This window comes from Echeneis naucrates, chromosome 22, assembly GCF_900963305.1.
Source record: "Echeneis naucrates chromosome 22, fEcheNa1.1, whole genome shotgun sequence".
Lineage (NCBI taxonomy): Eukaryota > Metazoa > Chordata > Actinopteri > Carangiformes > Echeneidae > Echeneis > Echeneis naucrates.
This window is the reverse complement of record NC_042532.1, coordinates 20,490,656-20,508,170: the sequence shown is the minus strand read 5'-3', so window position 1 is coordinate 20,508,170 and position 17,515 is coordinate 20,490,656. Positions and strand designations below refer to the sequence as shown.

General features: G+C 46.0%; 1 protein-coding gene across 1 annotated transcript; it reads right to left on the bottom strand.

The window, feature by feature from the left end:
• Nucleotides 1–789: 789 nt before the first annotated feature.
• Nucleotides 790–16,934, bottom strand: LOC115036043 (estrogen receptor beta-like). Its single transcript, XM_029494145.1, has 10 exons — nucleotides 16,763–16,934; nucleotides 8,656–9,162; nucleotides 7,731–7,930; nucleotides 7,537–7,653; nucleotides 6,919–7,278; nucleotides 5,101–5,239; nucleotides 3,572–3,705; nucleotides 2,161–2,344; nucleotides 1,246–1,548; nucleotides 790–957 (listed from the first exon to the last, which is right to left on the bottom strand). The coding sequence occupies exons 2-10, from the start codon at nucleotides 9,078–9,080 to the stop codon at nucleotides 858–860; spliced, it is 1,962 nt and encodes a 653-aa protein (XP_029350005.1). The 5' UTR covers nucleotides 9,081–9,162; nucleotides 16,763–16,934; the 3' UTR covers nucleotides 790–857.
• Nucleotides 16,935–17,515: the final 581 nt, after the last annotated feature.

Genomic DNA, 17,515 nt, shown 5'->3' with positions numbered 1-17,515 from the left:
TAATAATAATAACAACAACAATAATAATACTTGCATGAATTATATAAATAAATTCATACTTTATGTCCATTTTCTGGCTTTAACCTGGTAACAAATGTTATCGTTAGCTTATTATTGATTTTAAACATTAACTTTTAATGAATTCATATTCATCATTCATCATATTCACAGTAAAGGAGCACTAAGTTGAGTTAGAATTTAGCTTTTCTGGTAAATTGTCTTGATAATGTAAGTTAGCAGTTGGCTCGTTGGAGTTAATTCAGCCGGAGTTGAACCAGACAGACAAAAAATAGCTGTTTTAACAGTCGTTTAGTTAAAAAGCCACAAACTGCTGCACAGAGAGCAGAAAGTGAAGGAATGGCTTCACTTTTACTTTTTACCATTTAACTTCTCTGGTTGTTTCTTTTACTGCAGCTTGTGTTGGTTGAATCTCATCTATTGTTTGATTTTACTGTCTTGTTTTCTCCAGAAAGGCACAGATAAATAAAAGGTATTAATATTAAAGTCCACAGTCGAAGGAGAAAAAACACCACATGGGATAGAAAACGGGGCCCTTCAGCGGATGGAAAATGTTGCAGACGTTTGTGTGCGGCTTGTTCTGGATGTTACATCGAGGTGAAAAAGGAGATACAAATACTGCATATCAAAAAACACGTTCACAAGAAATATTTACGCGCACAAAATATACAGTCGATCAAAAATGTGTTGGGTTTTTTTTTCTCTCCAAAGACTAGAAACATCTCAACAACAGGAAAAAAAAGAACAACTTTACCTCACAAAAGCATTTTGTGTTTTGTTGTTTTCCTCTTTTTTTTTTTTTTTTCTTGATCATTGGGGGTTCAGTCTCTTTCAGTCCGTCAGTCGTCCAAACTGGATTCCAGGATGATTCCATCAGAGATGACGCAGTTTGTTGGCTCTTCATCCCGACTGAGAGACCAGGACTCTGGGTGGACGTAGCTGTGAGGACAATCAGGTTGGACAAACTCTTTGACTTTTCTGCATCTTTAAAAATATTCATTCCATTTTCTTTCTTTCCTTTTTCTACCATATTTTTGTCTTTTATTTCGTTTTCCTTTCTCTGTCTTTCCCATTTTTTATTTTTTCATCATATTTTCCCTTTTCTGTCATTTATCGTTCTTCTTTATACTTTGCCTTTCCATCTGTCCTTTTTCTTTCACACTTTTCTCTCCTTCCTGATTTCCTTTCTTCCTTCTCTGTCTGATCTGGAGATGTGATGGAACTTACTCGTCGTCCATGTGGGCCCCCACCAGACTCTGTGGGGGGGTGATGGACCGGAAGGACTGCAGGTGTCTGTCCAGGATCGGGGCTCCGGTCAGTCTGTGTGGAGGCACGAGATCGGAGCCGGGCTGCAGGTCGGATGGAGTGGGGGGGTATCGGTGCTGGTCGGAGAAGATGTCGGAGCTCGGCGAGGACGACATCTGGCTGCTGCCGCTGGACGTGTTGGCGTCCAACATCTCCAGGAGGAGGTCGTAGACCAAGACCACGTTCTTCCTCTTCATGGTGGACAGATGGTCCATCCCTTTGTTACTGTGGAGACAAGACGGACACAGTGAAGCTGGGGGGGAGACAGGAGGGGAGAAGGAGAGAGAGGGGGGAGGAGGGGGGAGAGAGGGGAGGAGGGGGGGAGAGAGAGAGAGGGGGGAGGAGAGGGGAGAGAGAGAGAGAGAGGGGAGGAGAGAGGGGGAAAGAGGGGAGAAGGGGGGGGGGAGGGGGAGAGAGAGAGAGGGGAGGAGAGAGGGGGAAAGAGGGGAGAAGGGGGGGGGGGGAGGGGGGAGAGAGAGAGAGGGGAGGAGAGAGGGGGAAAGAGGGGAGAAGGGGGGGGAGGGGGAGAGAGAGAGAGGGGAGGAGAGAGGGGGAAAGAGGGGAGGAAGGGGAGGAGAGGGGAGAGAGAGAGAGAGAGAGAGAGAGAGAGAGAGAGAGAGAGAGAGAGAGAGAGGGGAGGGAGGGTGGGGGTTCGGGGGGAGATAGTGGGGGAGGTACAGCCAGAGCGAGAGAGAGAGAGGGTGAGATAGATAAAGAGAGAGAGAGGTGGATGAGCTAACATGCTAACTGGATTAAAGGGAATCAGACGTTTAGAGAAATATCTCAGATCTGAAGCGTTCCACCTCAGACAGTCTGATCTGGACTCGGAGGGACTACCTGACGTGGCGGATGTGCGACAGCAGCATGGTGAGGTGAGCGAGCCGGAGAGCCTGCTGCTGGCTGGACAGGCCCAGTTTGGAGATGGCCCAGACCAGAGCGTCTATCACCGAGTCCAGCAGCCGCAGCAGCCTGCTCCTGCTCTCCAGGTCTTCGGCCGTCTGAGCCGAGCTGCAGCACAGATCTGAAACAAAACGCTGATCCGTCAGACTCTAAGCTCGATGGAGCCACAAAGACAACACCTGAGGAGCATAAAACCTGCTGTCAGATTTTCATTCATACATTTTTTAATAATAAACGGAGAGCAGGAATATGAATGGATGAATGGATTTAAACTAAAAACAGCCCAACAGAGAAGTTACAATTAGAAAATCGATATTTAAGAATCATCGCTGAGTTGAAAAAGTTGGAAGATCGTCGACACACAAAGACTTCTTTTTTTCTGACAGCTCAAAGATCAGTCAGATACACGTTGAACACTGATGATATTTTATGGCTGCGTGTGTTCGACACAGCTTCCTATCTGTAAGCCTGAAAATTCTTCTTTTCAGACTCAGTGTCACTTCTTTCACAATGTGTTCTGTGTGTGTGTGTGTGTGTGTGTGTGTGTGTCAGGGAGGAGCTTTGTGAGGACATGCAGAGGTCCCTCACCTCGCCGTCTGCTGGTGGTTGTGTGTTGGGACAGAGAGGACGGGCGGGGGGGGGAGACAGAGGACAGAGGACACTGTGACCGCTGGACCCCTCTGCAGTAAAAGTCCACTGAATCATCCGGGACTTTAATAAGAGAAAAGGTCGGCCAAAGCAACATGAGCTGATTTCAGCCTCCTTTAATCCGGAACGACCTCAAAAATCTGTTAAACTGTCGAAAACGCTTCAGACGAAAAGTAAACGAGGCTTAAAGAGACAGTGAAGTTTCATCTGCAGGAAACCAGATGATGACAATAAGTCACACACAGTGTGACACAGCGTGTGTTGGGTTCAGTTGTTGTGACTTTTACACCGATGTGCTGCAGAAATAACACTCACATTATTTTGGATAAAAAGAGTTGATTCTCCCGTTGCAGCATGACTTTTTGTCCACTTCACGCATTTAATAAGTCTCGTTGCTCGCTCTAATTTACCAGCTGAACACTTTCACAAGTCAAACTGATGAAATTTAACACAAAAGTTGGCAGTTCACTCTGAAGGAGGACGACATTAAAGTACAGCTGAAGGTCTGTTTCAACCGAAAAAAAGAAATGTAGGATTTATTTTCTGAGGGTCAAACTGCCTGAAAATATTAATGTTAAACAGTTTGGGCTGAAAATGAGAAACTTTAAAACTGATTTTTGTTGTCGGGTGTGCGACAGGACACATCTTATCTGGGTTGTGTAACCAACACACACACTGCTGCCGTATCAGTGGAACTCACTGGAGTTGAGCAGGATCATGGCCTTCAGACAGACGTACTCCTCCCTCTGAAGTTTCAGCTCCCTGAAGCGAGAAGTGGTGGCCAGCAGCATGTCGAAGATCTCCATGATGCCCTCCACACAATGCCCCTCCTCCCTGCACAGACAGGAAGTCACGCTGAGGAGACCAAAAACACAACTCCACTGCACCCAGCAGGTTTCAACACTCAGGTGGCTCATTTAACCGTCGGCCATCTTGTTTTAGAGAAGAAACCATATTTGGAAGAGAAGGTGGAGCTGACCTGCTATGCACTCGCTCCTGATTGGCTGTTCCAGCCAGTCAGTTTCATTTAAAAAACGCTGAGACTGAGACCATAAAGTCACCAGGAAAACGTTTCCTGAATGAAGGTTTAACTTTTATAAACTGACAGATCAGGTTTTGATGGATAGAATATTTTTCCGGCGCGTGATGATGATGATGATGATTATGATGATGATGATGATGAGGATGAAGTCTCCCTCGTCACGCCGGTCTGCTGGGCTGAGTTAGTGTTTGACCTTTCTTTCCCGCCACTGCCACGGAAACTATCACTACAGGCTTAGGTCGACCTCGATGTGTTTTCACAACACGGCCTTATTTTTCTTGGCCGGCGTCGTTCCGTTTCAGCCTTTTCTCCTTGGACCACGGAGGGAAACATCCGGGATGCAAATCCAGCCACTCAACAAACAACAGAGAGGCAGAATCACTTTCTCCTGCTCAAATGGAGCAAAGAAAAGTCTGAAGAATGTGCACAAACGCACACAAAGCTGCTGAGCTTCAGTTTTTAAGCCATAAATCTTTCAGGAGGAAACTGAACATGGTTAGATCATCAACATGAAGGACCCAAAAACTGCAGAAAGAGGCTCATTTCGTTTAACTTCGCATCCAAGTCCAGAATAATCTGCCGGAAAAAAACTATTCTATTTCAATAATGTTGGTTTATAGATGACTGGAATACCATATCAGCAGCTTGTATTATTTTGTCATTTGATTTTAACTGAAAAGAAAAAAAAAAAAAAAACGAGAATATGATCTGCAGGCGTCACAGATCCTCTGAGTCGGACTGCCACATTACAAATCTGAAATTAGAAAAGTGATTCTAACTAAATGTTCATATTGGGATAAAAATCCAGTTGGACAGCAGCTCATGTTTGTTTACCTCTTTGTTTTATTAGCTCCTGACTCTGCTGGTTCCTCAGGGAAGTAAAAAGTGCGGCTGTTTAAAGTGAACACAAAGAGCAGCAGCAGAAGCACGGTTAAAGGTCGGCGCAGTGAGAGGAGCCAGCAGACTTTTGGTTTTAAAGTGAGCCGGCGGTGAAGAGAAGAGGAGTCAGATATCCGCTCTGATCCAAGGTCAGAGGTCTGAGTCAACTCCTTGTTTACTCAGTGACGTCAGCTCATCGGAGCGGAACGGCGTGGAAAGATTACACCACAACCACCGAGAGGAAAAGGAGCCGCCCACCTTTTTCCACTCTGAGGAGGAACACAGCTCTGTAGAAGCCGGTTTCTCACCTGCTGAGCTTGAAGTCGGGGGAGAAGATGAGTTTTCCCGGATGGTCCACCGACCTCCACATCAGGCCCAGCATCAGGATGTCCAGCCAGCAGCACTTCAGCAGGTGGATCTGGTCTGTGAGACTCAGCTCCAGAAAGCCTGAGGGCCAAACGCACGCAGCACATTTCCATTTCTCATCACTCATCACTCCTCCTGAAAACTTCCTGACCTTTTTTAGATTAAATCCAGAAAATCAGCAGTAAAACGTTAAACATCATTTGGCTGACTTTTCCAATGTAATTCTGAGATGATGATCAGAAATATCACCAATTAAACTCAGAGATTTACCATTTAAACCACATGTGTCACATCTGGCTGAATAATTCCTGATAATTGCTCATTCAACACAAACCACAACAACAATCTCATCAACATCATCAGATTAAGTGACCAAACAGCCGAAGGCCTCCTTTTTGGAACGCTGATCTCACCAGTCCGTCCTTTTTCAGCTCTTTTCTAAATCAAATAATACAAACTCATTTCTTTCACTTCTGTCTGTGAAAAGAAAAAAAAATATCTGGGAAAATGGTCTTTATACAGAAAACTGGGAGTCTTTGTGTGATCCCTTCATATTAACACCTCCACTGAGAAAATGACCTGCAGGGAGGAAGACCGGCTGAGAGGGGAGGAAGAGGGGAGGAAGAAGAGGGGAGGGAGAGAGGGGAGGGGGAGAGGAAGAGAGGAGGAAGAAGAGAGGAGGAAGAAGAGGGGAGGAGGAGAGGAGGAAGAGAGGAGGAAGAGGGGAGGAAGAAGAGGGGAGGGGGAGAGGGGAGGGGAGGGGAGGAAGAGGGGAGGAAGAGGGGAGGAGGGGGAGGAGCGGAGGAAGAGGAGAGGAGGAGGAGGAAGAGGAGGAGGAGGAGGAGGAGGAGGAAGAGGAGGAGGAAGAAGAGGGGAGGAGGAAGAGGAGGAGGAGGAGAGGAAGAGAGGAGGAAGAAGAGAGGAGGAAGAAGAGGGGAGGGGGAGAGGAGGAAGAGAGGAGGAAGAGGGGAGGAAGAGGGGAGGAAGAAGAGGGGAGGGGGAGAGGAGGAAGTGAGGAGGAAGAAGAGAGGAGGAAGAAGAGGGGAGGAAGAAGAGGGGAGGAAGAAGAGGGGAGGGGGAGAGGAGGAAGTGAGGAGGAAGAAGTGAGGAGGAAGAAGAGGGGAGGAAGAAGAGGGGAGGGGAGGAAGAGAGGATGAAGAGGGGAGGAGGAAGAAGAGAGGAGGAAGAAGAGGGGAGGGGGAGAGGAGGAAGAGGGGAGGAAGAGGGGAGGGGAGGGGAGAAAGAGAGGAGGAAGAGGGGAGGAAGAAGAGGGGAGGGGGAGAGGAGGAAGAGGGGAGGAAGGGGGGGGAGAGGAGGAAGAGAGGAGGAAGAGGGGAGGGAGAGGGGAGGGGGAGAGGAAGAGAGGAGGAAGAGAGGAGGAAGAGGGGAGGAAGAGGGGAGGAAGAGAGGGGGAAGAGGGGAGGGAGAGGGGAGGGGGAGAGGAAGAGAGGAGGAAGAGAGGAGGAAGAGGGGAGGAAGAGGGGAGGGGAGGGGAGGAAACAGGACTGTTTGTTTATTGAGACCTGACGCTCGACTTTTCAGCCATGACTGACATGACTGATGCATGATGGGTATTGATGATGACATGTTGGCTTTACTCTGACCTTCCATCTGTATCTGATTACATCACAGCGATAACTGACGGAGTTTCTGCAACATTACGACCAAAATGATTCTTTTTGTTTGGTGTTGTGGTTGTATGATGGTGCCTTGATGCTTTTTTGAAACATGGACAATAATTCAGTAATTTTCAAACTTACCTGGAATCTTTTTGGCCCAGCTGATCATGAGAACCAGTTCTTTGTCTGCCAGGTTAGTGAGGGACATCATCATGCTGGACTCGGTGAACGGCTTCTTCAGGTCCTCCATGAGGTAGATGTCCGGCGGCTCGGCCTCCATGATGCGGGAGATGAACTCCTCTGAGCTCATGGCCGAGTGATGCAGGGGGTTCGCCTGAGGGACGGGGACGAACGGGGCGAGGGGCGCCTCCAGGTGGAGATGCCGCTGAGCTCGAGAGGCGTGGGACAACCTCACCAGCCCCCGGCCCCGCACGTCCCGAGCGTGGTTGCCTCCACGCCGATGTCGAGCTCCTCTGTAGCTGCAGCGTTCACGCCTCATACCTGAGGGGGGGGGGGGCACGGCAGAATAACACACCAAGGCTCCCTCAGCTTCCCTCCTCAGTCCCTCCAACTTAAAGCTGATCTACACACCTGCTTCCAAAATAAAAGCATTTAAGAAAACTTATTTCAAGCTTTAGCGTGCTTCTATTCTGAACAGCTCTGACAGGAAGTGCCAGGTGAACTGCTGCTCTACGTCATGGAACTGAGAAAGCTTTTAACCCATCAGGGATATAAACAAACAAACCGGTGAGTGCCTACCACATTTCATCATGCCTACTTCGTAGCATTTCCGTAGGCGGCAGGCCTGGCAGCTCTTACGGCGGTTTTTGTCGATAGTGCATTGATTTGTTGCGGGGCAGATGTAGTCGTTGTGTCCTAATGAAAAAAAAATATATATTATTGGATTGGATTGTTTGAGAGGAAACGGTGCAAAGATCCAGAGGCAGTCCTACCTTGGATACTCCTCTTGAAGAAGGCCTTGCAGCCCTCGCAGGACCAAACGCCGTAGTGGTAGCCCGAGGCGTAGTCGTGGCACACGGCACAGAAGTGCATGTCGGCCTTTCCTGTTGCGGACGAACAGGAGCTGGAGTTGAGCCGTCCCACTTCCTCCTCCGATCTCTTCGCCAGCAGCTTGTTACAGCTGATGATGGAGCTGCAGGAAGAAAACGCAGAAAAGGAACAGCTTGACATTTGGAGTTTTAGCACGTCAGTCACCCGCCATTAGTCCTTCAACGGACGCCGCCGCGCCCAAAAAATGCCTCCACAGCCACATTTCAGTCAACGGGGAAATTGTGTGAGAAAGCTGACAGCATGACTTCCATCATCGTGGCTGATGTCTTTATGATCGTTAAGTGGAGCAAAAAACACCAAATATAAAGTGTAATAAGAGAAAAGAGGGATCAGTGACAGACTGAAGGACGATAAATCTGAAGTTTCTGTCCATGAGAAGTTGGTTTGGTTATTGGCTAAATAAATACAAATACGATTCCATTTATTAAAGCAATGAAAAGGGAATCAGATTAAAAATTAAAAAAACTTCATCTTTTAAAATAAAATTTAAATCCCCAAATTTCATTTCTGTATTTTTTTTTGTATGATTCCGTCTGAATTTTCTGACGTAGATGAACTCATTTCTGCTCAAATGTAGCTTCATCTCCATTTTTTGTCCTTTTGATTTCTTTAACTTGGTGATTTTTTTCCGATAATAAAATCTGGTTGGAAATGATTTCAACAGATTGTTGTGGGCCCCATTAGTGAACAGGACGTTTCCACTTTCTGAGAATTATCCAGAAAAGCTCTGTTCAAATAAACTGCAGCAGTTTGTGTTTATTGGCAGCCATTAGCTCAGCAAACAGCCCCCCCCATCAGGACCCCCACCTGTTGGGAGGGATGCTGTGGCCTTTGGGCTCCAGCCAGGCCACATGTGAGCCGGGTTCGCCGTAGACCAGCGGCTGGGGGCAGCGCAGGGTCAGCGAAGGCACGTTGGCGTGACTGGGGGACGGCCAGAAGGCCGAGGGGCTGAGGGGGGGGCACAGGGACGGCTGGCTGTCAGCGGCGGGCTGCCTGCCGTGGCTCAGCACGGGGGGGCCGTAGAAGGTCAGAGGTCCGTGTCCGTACTCGTGGCTGCTGTCGGTGTACAGAGACGGGATGCAGACGGCGTGGCTGCCCCCCCCCAGCGTAGGGCTGTACACGGCGGGCAGCAGTCTGGGGGAGCTCGGCTTCTCTGAGGTTTTACTGGAGTCCACCTCGTGGAACTGAAGCAGGGGGAGATGGTCCACATCCAGCCCTGGGGAGGACGCCATGTCAGGGCAGGGGGGGCCTTTGGTGTGCGTGTCGACACTGATGATGATGACGATGCTGCAGCCGGCTCCTCTACTGCATCATCTGCAGAGGACGAGACAGAGAAACACAAATCAGTCTGGATCCAGCTGGATCCGCTTCCACAGCATCACCATCATTCTTTCTCCAAACGCAGCACACGGTGAAGCAGATCAGACCGTTAACAACAAGCTGCCACACGGCACGCCGTAAACTGTCTGCAGAACGTCACTTTATCTTATTCACGTCACAAACTGAAGTCAAAACATTTTCCGAAGCTCCAGAGGTCAAAAAAAAGTCAAACTTTGTTACTGAGACTTCTTGAATGAGGTATTAATTTTCTTTCCAAAATGCGTCAGTCCTTTAGAGGAGAATAATCTACCCACTTAGTGTTTTCACAGATCAGATAAAAGAGACGGTGTGTCCTTTTTATTTATTTTTTATTTTTTTTTTTATTTCTGTCTCGGCTGCAGCAGATTAGCGGCTCATGGTGAGCTGTTGTGACTCAGTGCAGTCCGTTGGGAGTTAACAGGAATTGTCTCAACCCCAGCAGTTTTGCTTTTATTCAAGGACACTCGAGAAACCGCATGAAAAACATGAGATAATGGGATTTTTATTGAGTGAATCACAGTCAGAGGATAAAATCAGGCCTGAATGCTGCACGTGTGGATCCGAAAAGGCGAGTGGTCTGTTCCAGTTTCCTTTCTGAGAGGTCGGGAGCTTCACCTGTTTTATTCTGGAGCTCCAGCTCCTCCACCAAAAACAACGCTGCGTGGTGCTGGTGGACCAAACGTGAAGCGGTTGTAACATTAAATTTAGAGTCAGCGGTTCATAGAGAGAAGTCTTCATTCCTCAGCAGCTCTTATGTCTTCTTTTTCCAGCAGTGAATGAGAAGGAGCACCGTGTGTTATATGCTGTGATTTAACTGCATATGAATTCCCTCCCTCTTAATTTCAGGCAGATTAAACAGCAGACATGAGCTGGATTTATCTTTTCTAATTGCCGTGTATTTTATAGAGTCCAACTTGAAACACTCATACGTACAAACGTCACACAAAAAAAGTAGAAACCTTCTACATCTGCAGAAGGTCCATTTATAGCTGCTCAGCTGAGCAGCTTTAGACGCTGCAGTCTGTTTCTTATGAACCAAGATGGCTGACAGACACGAAAACTTAAAGGAAAAAACAAAAACAACAACTAAATATCAACACCTAAGAGATGCCGTTCTGCAGCTGTGTTTACTCTGAACCTCTGCTCCAGAGACAGAAGAGAGGAGAAACACTGAAACCATCAGCTGGTTGATCAACCTGCAGCACCAGCTGATGAAAAAAAAAAAAAAACATGCTTCCTGGTGTGATGTAGAGCTGCAGGAAGTGATGAGGCTCATGTCGGTGACAGAGAGCCAAACAGCTCGGAGGTCGACGACCCCAACAATCGATGGGTCAGGTCGAAGTGGCCTCGTTCAAAATAATCCGTCCCGTTCGCCCAGTTCACCGTCACCATTGTGTCCTAATTCTGCAGATCGACCTTTTAAAGCTGCAACAAAATAAACAGTTCACGTCCCAAGAAAGCAAACAAAAAAGAAAAAAAAAGGTAAAAAACACTCAGGCAGACGAGAAAACGGCCCCAAACCTTCTCCGGCTTATTCACAGGTACAGACAGACAGACAGCTATTTACACTATAAAGAAAGATAGGTGTCACAGCTTCCTGTCAGGACTTTCAGAATAAAATCAGCATGGAAAGAAAATGCACAGCTGATTAAACTGATTTTTTTAAGCTAAACTGAATCCTGCGCCTCAGATTTGTTGAAGGCTAAGTGGAATTTTTTTGTTGCCACTTACAAGGTTTAGATTAACCCGCTGCAGAGAGCGGCCGCGGATAACGCCGACACTTCATCCATCTACTGATATGCAAAATGGAAATGTTTATCATGTCCATGAGAATCAAACCGAGTCAAGGTTCCTAAAACAAACAGCCCCAAATGCATCATAATCTGTCTGACTGTTTTCAGTGAAAACTCAAATCTCCCTGTTGCTTCAATAAAAGTCTGATAAACCAGAAAATCTTTTTTTTAAAGAAAGATACAGAAAGACTCACTGACTTCTTCAGGCCGAGCAGCTCAGCAGTTCAACTTTTACCCGTTGACTACAGAGAGAAAGCTGTTTTGTCAGAACGTCTGTGCCCAAGTTTGAGCTTTGGACGGACTGGTGTTCATGGCAGCCATCCATGGTAAACCACCAGGCAGACAACAGGGGGTCAAAGGGCACTGTCTTCATGCAACACCGCCATTTATACCACTTCACCATTCACATTACTTATAAACAGGTCTGCACAGCCTCACTCTTTCTTTAAATCACTTCACTGAAAACATTAAAGCAGCTCTCCAAAGCTCTAAACTACAACAATCATTAAAACATGAACTGCAGGCCTTCATTTCCAGAATGAATCATTCTGCTCATTTTGAAAAATTGTTAGATTCCTGCTGACTTCAGGTAAACACTCAGACCTGCCTGGTTTGGATGCTGGTGTGACATCACAACGTCCAGGAAGTCCTGACGGCCCGTTTTAAGGCTCAGGCGGTGTGTGTTTACCTTCAGACTAAAAAAAACATGTCTGATTGGCACTTATCTTATCTCTTCTACTTATTTAATAGATTTATTAGGTTTATGAGGCAATTACTGAACTGAAGCTGCTTTGTAAGTGGCTCTGGATAAAAAAAATGTAAATATAAGACAGAAATGTAAAGTTTGAAATAAAACTAATCATCAGATCACGGATTCAATTTCAGGGGTTACAAAGAAAGAAATGCCTTTTTCTCTTACATGAAAATCAGCCTGAATCAGGATTTTGCTTTTAAGTGACATTAAGTCTGAAATTCAAGAATTCAGAAAAACAAAAAAACTCTTTACGGAGAGACAGACGACACCGTCTCCGTCTGTTTGACCATCTCGATGCTCAGCTGCAGTTTTTTTATGGTGATAAAATGTCTTCGAGGAGCTCGGTGACCTTTTAATAATTTTTTAAATAATGAATTTTAAACTGGTGAATACATGAAAGAATTACGTTTTCTGGAATAAAAAAAGAAATCAGAAAGCTGATGAAAGACCAGAGTCACCTCTTTGGAATAACACAAGTGAATCATGGTTAACTGAAGAAGCCAAGCCCTGTTGTGTTTTTCTACCGCATGAAGGGTCAAAGGTCAGTGCGTCGGCGACACAAACCAAATAAACTCTGATCACCTGAGAACAAATCGCACAAAACACACTTCTTCACTAATTTGCATCTCTGCAATGAACTGTGCTTGGTTGAAGAGATTTTATTTTTTAGCCCGATGCAGCAGCTGGTTGAGGACCCGTCAGATTAAAAGCACTCAGAGCTCTGATCTTCCTGCTTTAACTTTTACAGCACAGTTGTATAAATCATTAGTCCTCATAAACTCGTTATCAAATTCAGAGCTGGCAGGTGAGTCATCCAGTGAAATGGACTGAATCTGTGCTGCCGATTCTTGTTTTTATTTTATTTTAAAGTAAACATTTTTAAAAACTGCCTTTTAATGACCTTTCCTTAACTTTTTTGTTTATTTTGATCACTAATTGACTTCCATGACGATTTAATTTTTATTTATTTATTTTTTTTCAGATAGTGGATTCAGTGTTTTGTTTCTGAAAAAAAGAAGACAGTTTACAGTTTCCGGTTCCCTGTTCAGCTCAACTAGTCAGAAAATTATATATAAGTCATCTGCTGTTAGGAGCCAAAGAAACTTCAGTTTAAATAATGAATAACTTCAGAAAAAGGATGGCATGAGGGCTGTGACCTTTGACCTCTTTTGTGGGTGATTTCTTCCAATCTCATTATTGAGTCACAAATTAACCTTAACAGAGAAGATTCAAACTCCAAACCTGGAAATTTAACACAGAATGGCCCAAAATCTTTGAAATTTATGGGAAGGTATGTAATAATTTTTAACTTCTGGAGTTGAAGATGTAAACACCGTCAGTTATTTATGCTTAAATTTAGACGTAAGCAAGCACGGATGTCAACATCATGTTGAGATGAAAACCTGCAGAATCCAATCTGGGAGAAAATCCAGTTTCTTAACTCTGTATCGCTCCACAAACTCAAATATCTTCGTTAGAGAGCTCCAGAAATGTGAATTTCTCAAAGATCTGCAGATGAAAGGACAATTTCTTTCTCTGGGGAGCGCGGCCAGCATAAAACCTCTTTATTTCATGTGTGTTAAGGGGAGAACCCCCCCACATCAGGGCTCCCAGCCAGCAGCACATACCAACAGAAACCACTCCATCAGACTCACAAAGCTGACGCTGGAGGAGGCGAGCTGAGCTTCAGCAGGACTGACAGGCCGATTACAGCGTCAGGATGTGGAGTCATTTTAACTGTCACCTGTCAGACACCCCCAAAAAAAAAAAAAAGAGTCATTTCATCTTCAGTCCAGTCCCAGTTTTCAAAATCTCACTTCTTTTCAAACACACCGGCATCACATCAGAAATCAAATTTAATGGTTATATCAGGATCTAATAACTGAGAAAAACTGCTGAAATTCAACATGTGAGCTTCTTCCGTTTTAAATCGTCGCCCCTGAAAGGACAACTGAGCCTTTCTGATTAAACGTATTAAATGTGTTTGAACGTAAAAAGGCGTCCGGATGTCTGCTGCTTGTTCAGGACTTCGGTCCAGCAGAGCCGTCCACTAAAAGCGTGTTTTTAAAAACTCATCCACAGCCTTAGTTCCCCCTCTTACACGGGACTGGCATGATGTCATATCCCTGAATAGATGTGCCGTTGCTATGGTTACCTGTTTACAGGTTATGATCCACGCTAATGGCGCTGAGCTAACGTGAGCTCATCATAACAGGAATCCAGCAGTTTATTATTAGCTGATACGGCCGGGCTGCTTATTTATTTTACATTAACCCTTCAGGAAATATTTAGAACACACACGAGCATCACCTGCCGGACAATCACTGAGCAAAACATGAGCTCTGTCAGACCTTCACCTCTGACCTTTGACCTCTGACCTGCACAGGAGGTGTAGGTTTCAATGTCATGTCACGTGTTTTAGGGACACATTTTGCAGCAGCAGCAGCACGATAAACATCTCCCCGTGTGAAGAAGGAGACACATTAATACTGTGTCATCAAGCGTTTGAGCCATTTGATCCAAAAGTTTAGTTTCTGTTTAGCGTGTTCGTTTGCACCCACAAACCGAGAAATCCTCAGACTTCTGCTCGTCAGCTCAAATGGCCCTAAAGTGACGTCGGTCAGCAAACAAACCGACGTTGTACAGATCAAGACAAAATCATCTGTCAGCCCATCGGTGTGTCTCCAATGCTTTTAAATTTTTCTTTCGTTTTGTGAGCAGCAGAAAAGTGTATGTGGCACGTGACAGCCGAGGTCGGAGGTCACGGTCGAGCTCCATCATGAAGCTCTTTGCTGCAGCTTCACAAAATATCTCATTTATGAAGAAGCAAAGTCTGATGAACATCACACCTGCCCAAACTTCTGGGGGCGTGGCTGCCTTAATGTGACATCACAAAGTTCAGGAAGTCCCAACAGCTGGTTTTAAGGCTCAGTCTCTTTCACTTGATTAACACAGAAGCTGGACCTGATTTAGAGTCAAAGATCATAAAAGGTTTGAAATGAAACAACATTTTTTTTCTGCATTTGATCTGAAATCAAGTTTATGGAAAGTTCCCTGTTGTGAAAAAGTTACAGCTCCGGCTTTAGTACAGTAAAAAACAGGTATTATAAAGTCAGCATGTGTACTCTGAAAAAGCCAAACATCACTGTGGTCATTGCTCCCGTTCACTCCGTTCACTGGCTCTTCCCAACAGATAAGACTGACAAAGTGTTCAGTTCACCTTTTCAGTCAACTCAGCTCACTCCCTCTTTAGCTTTAGGTTCTGAGCAGGAAACACAAAGAACCAGAACTCATCCAAACACCATGGAAATCACAACACGGTGCAGCTTTTTACAAACAAGCAGAATGAGTTTGAAGCACTGATTGCTGCAAATCACATTCTCCAGGGAACACGCTTGATTTGAACAAGACCCCATCAAAAGTAACACAATCAGCAATTTCATTGTCAATCAGGACAGCAACATTTAAATCTTCTCTCTTTACTTCAGCCCACATTGAGATCACGATCAGAGTCACAGAATCACAATATGACCAAACTACAGCTGAGCTTCAATTTATAACCTCCACAAGTGAAGGAGTTCACCGTCACCATCCTTTATATAGTCTTCCAGTGAGAATCACAGTGTGTGACATCGTGTGTGCGCTGAAGTAAACCTAAACATCACCACCGGGCCAGATGTTAAGAGCTGGAGACCTTCAACTGTCCCCATGACAACTTCACAACCTCTGGACCGGTCCAGAGTCCACATCTGGAATCTTGTGCCAAACCTAAAGAACATTTAAATGAGACCTTCCTTCACTTCGGCTTCGGTTTCACTCTGTATTTGGTGATGGAGGAGTTAGGTGGGTGGGGGTGAGAGGAGAGGCGGGCGGGGGGGCAGCGTGACCTTGACGTGATTTTGGCGCCGGCCTGTGGAATGCACCTCGATGTGGGCGAAACCCAGAGAACGGAAGGGGATGTGCTTCAATTCCAAATTCTTATTTCTGGACGCGGTGGGACTTCCCTCCATCTTCCCGTCCACACACACACACACACACACACACACACACACGACTCCCCCACAGCTCAGTTATTCACGAGTGGAAAAGGAATCTGGTATTTGCAGTAACAGGGAGATTATTATTACAGTGTGAACAGTCTCAAGGCTGCGAGGAGGAGGCTGCATCCTCACCGGTCCATGGGGGGGGGCTCATCCCACTGCTGCAGCTCTGTTTGGTTACCTCGATAAAATAATCAGCGATTAGCCGGAAAACCAAAATGTCAAAGTGCACAAAAATGTGACAATAAAGTGCAGCAGCAGGAAGGACACGGCGGAGTTCTGCAGGAATGTAACGGGACGACTGACGTGAACACTTTTGTCCTTTTTCAGGACGCACAACTTCAAAAAGAAAAAGCTGAGAAAAACTAAAAGACTTTCCACAAAACTGTCAGAGGAAATCAGATAATTCCACCTTTCTCTGTCTGGGAATTATTTCCACTCAGTTTGGACCACATTCACTTTTCCTGCAAACCAGACAGATGGAATTTGCAGTTGACAGGATTTGTGTTTAGTGAAACTTTTTCTGTCTCCTTTCCACGTTTGTGTCCTTTCTTTTTTATTTACTGTTACTGATTAAAGACGTTGAGGTGGAGCAGCCTTTACAGTCCTGACAGGAGAGCAAATACTGAGAAAAAGTCTGAGAAAGCCTTCACTTTTATTTTTAGCTGTGGTGTGATGGATTCATTCATCACCTCCTTCGGACTGCTTTCTCTGATCAGATCAAAATAAAACAAATCCATCAAAAACAAATCACTCTTTATAGTGTTTGTCATGTAATATTAAACAAACATTATTTTTATTGTTATGGATTCTGGTTCACTTCCACTTTAAATACTTTCTATAATTATCACTATGACTGATTCTTCCTCTGCAGGGTTTGGATGAGTTAGAGATCAGAACCAGAACCAGAACCAGACAGAGGCTGCACCTGCTGCATCAGACCGGGAAAAGTTCGACCGATAACAGACCTGACACCTGGTGAGATCCGGATCAGCTGCTTCCTCCAGACGGAGCAGGAAAAAATAAATAACTAAAAAGTAGAAGAAGACGAAGAAGGAGCGGGAGGAGGAACGAAATAAAAAAAACAAAAACGGATCACACGAAGCCGGAGCCTTTTATTCCTCTGAGGTTTCTCCGGAATATTTCCCTTCATCCTCTGCGCGCTGCAGAGTGCCAGGTTTAAGGTTCGGCTGATATGGACACGTCACTGCTCTGACCACGCCCCCACCCCTCCCCGGAGAGCCGCCCTAGAGCGCCACACACGGGGAGGAAGAGGAGAGGAGGAGGAAGAGGGGAGGAAGAGGAGGAGGAAGAGGAGAGGAGGAGGGGAGGAAGAGGAGAGGAGGAAGAGGAGAGGAGGAGGAAGAGGGGAGGAAGAGGAGAGGAGGAGGGGAGGAAGAGGAGAGGAGGAAGAGGAGAGGAGGAGGAAGAGGAGGAGGAGGAAGAGGAGAGGAGGAGGAGGAGGAAGAGGAGGAGGGGAGGAGAGGAGGAAGAGGAGGAAGAGGGGAGGAGGAGGAAGAGGAGGAGGAAGAGGAGAGGAGGAGGAGGAGGAAGAGGGGGAGGAGGAGGAGGAAGAGGGGAGGAAGAGGAGAGGAGGAAGAGGAGAGGAGGAAGAGGGGGAGGAGGAGGAGGAAGAGGGGAGGAAGAGGAGAGGAGGAAGAGGAGAGGAGGAGGAAGAGGGGAGGAAGAGGAGAGGAGGAAGAGGAGAGGAGGAGGGGAGG

Bases quoted from the DNA above. Each gene is read 5' to 3' on its own strand.
- LOC115036043 (XM_029494145.1), bottom strand. From the start codon at position 9,080: ATGGCGTCCTCCCCAGGGCTGGATGTGGACCATCTCCCCCTGCTTCAG. The intron at 7,654-7,730 runs GTAGGACTGCCT...TTTTTTCATTAG, and splicing joins CTTCAAGAGGAGTATCCAAG to GACACAACGACTACATCTGC. The intron at 958-1,245 runs GTAAGTTCCATC...TTGTCCTCACAG, and splicing joins GGGGCCCACATGGACGACGA to CTACGTCCACCCAGAGTCCT.